At 61.1% G+C, this 1,299-nt stretch overlaps 1 protein-coding gene across 2 annotated transcripts in view; it reads right to left on the bottom strand.

Moving 5' to 3' along the window:
- The window catches only part of INKA2 (inka box actin regulator 2), a 15,029-nt gene extending 14,340 nt beyond the window's left edge, over positions 1–689 (bottom strand). For both annotated transcript variants that reach the window (XM_029949060.1, XM_029949059.1), the window contains exon 1: positions 330–689. Coding sequence is in view for 1 of the 2 variants with exons in the window: in XM_029949059.1 (XP_029804919.1) it covers positions 330–365 (36 nt within the window). In the remaining variant the exon portion in view is untranslated. The remainder of the gene's footprint in view (positions 1–329) is intronic.
- Between the last annotated feature and the right edge of the window lie 610 nt (positions 690–1,299).

Below are 1,299 nucleotides of genomic sequence, written 5' to 3'. Positions count from 1 at the left end.
AGCCGGGCCAGGGCTTCCCGCTCCCGCGCGGCTGTCGGTCTGGGGGTGTGCCCCCATTACTGCCGCGACTTCCTCGGGCGCATTTCAGTCTGGGTCTGGGGCCGCTCGGTCTCCGCCACTTGCTCGCGTCTGCCTCACTATTACAAATCTTCGCTCCAAGTTTCCTCGCGGCCCTTTCCCTCGGGACGGGCCCTGCCCTCCGGCCGCCCGTGCCCTCCTCGCTGGCTCTCCTCCACCCGAATACTCCCGTCCCCTGGGCCCGGGGCGGGGCCCAGGTGCTGTCGGGGCGGAACAGTCCTCACGGCCCCCGGCGACTGCTGCGCTCTTACCAGCTCCTGTTTGAGGCGGCGCAAATAGCAGTCCATTTCCCTGCTCTCTTCCTCCTGCGCCCATTTGCCACGCTCGGCTCCACAAGAGCGTCCCGGGATGGGAACAGCTGCCCCGGTCCCCGCGCCCCGCGCCTCTCGCAGCGCCGAGCCGAGCCTCTGCTCCACGGCCGGGACTTAGAGCAGCTTCCCTGGCTGGCTCGGCGCGCGGTCCGTGCGGGGGGCGGAGGAAAAGTGGGGCAGCCTATGAGAATCCAGGGGGGATGCCTTCAGCCAATGAGAAGGGCTCATGGGGGCGTGGGCTGGGCTGCAGCGAGTGGACCCTGCGGCGGGTGGTTGCACAGGGCCAGGGCAGCCGCGACTGGGGGCTGGCGGCGGGACACCTAGTCCTGGTCCACGCGGCTGCGGGTATTGTGACGCCAGACTGTGCCGACGTCCCCCCAAAAAGCACGTGACCCCCGTTTGGTGATAAAGAGAGAGCAGCGTCTTAGGAGGGGGCGCTGGGAAGCGGTCCCGTAAGAGGCCGAGTGCCTTCGGTTCAACCCAGTTTCCCAAACTCCGATCAGAAAAGGAACATCCTCCAGCCAAGCAGCCAATCACCAGCTCTTCTGAACTCTGGAGGTGTGCTGAAGTCTGCAAGTGTAGGTCTATCTCACCTCCAAGTGTAGGCTCCTCCCAGCCCAATCTTCATCGAGAAGCTAAGGAGCCGCTGCTAGGTCCGTACACTTATTTAACACAAAGCTGTTAGAGGCTCTGCTGACTCCCCGCCAGGTGTAAGTCTGGGGTATGCTACTGAATTAAGACAGGCAAGGTCTCTGCTCTCAAGAACGTGCGTGGGGTAGGAGAAAGAGAGGTTAAAATGAAGCACAGTAAACTCAAGTAGTGATTCTTTGTGAACAAATGAAACAGGGTAATGGGATGGGGGGAGCTGCTTTTTTCTTTTTCTTTTTTTAATTTTTAACGTTTTTATTCT

Source organism: Suricata suricatta, chromosome 8 (assembly GCF_006229205.1).
Source record: "Suricata suricatta isolate VVHF042 chromosome 8, meerkat_22Aug2017_6uvM2_HiC, whole genome shotgun sequence".
Lineage (NCBI taxonomy): Eukaryota > Metazoa > Chordata > Mammalia > Carnivora > Herpestidae > Suricata > Suricata suricatta.
Note: the sequence above shows the minus strand (reverse complement) of the source record. Positions and strands in the feature narration are given on the sequence as shown.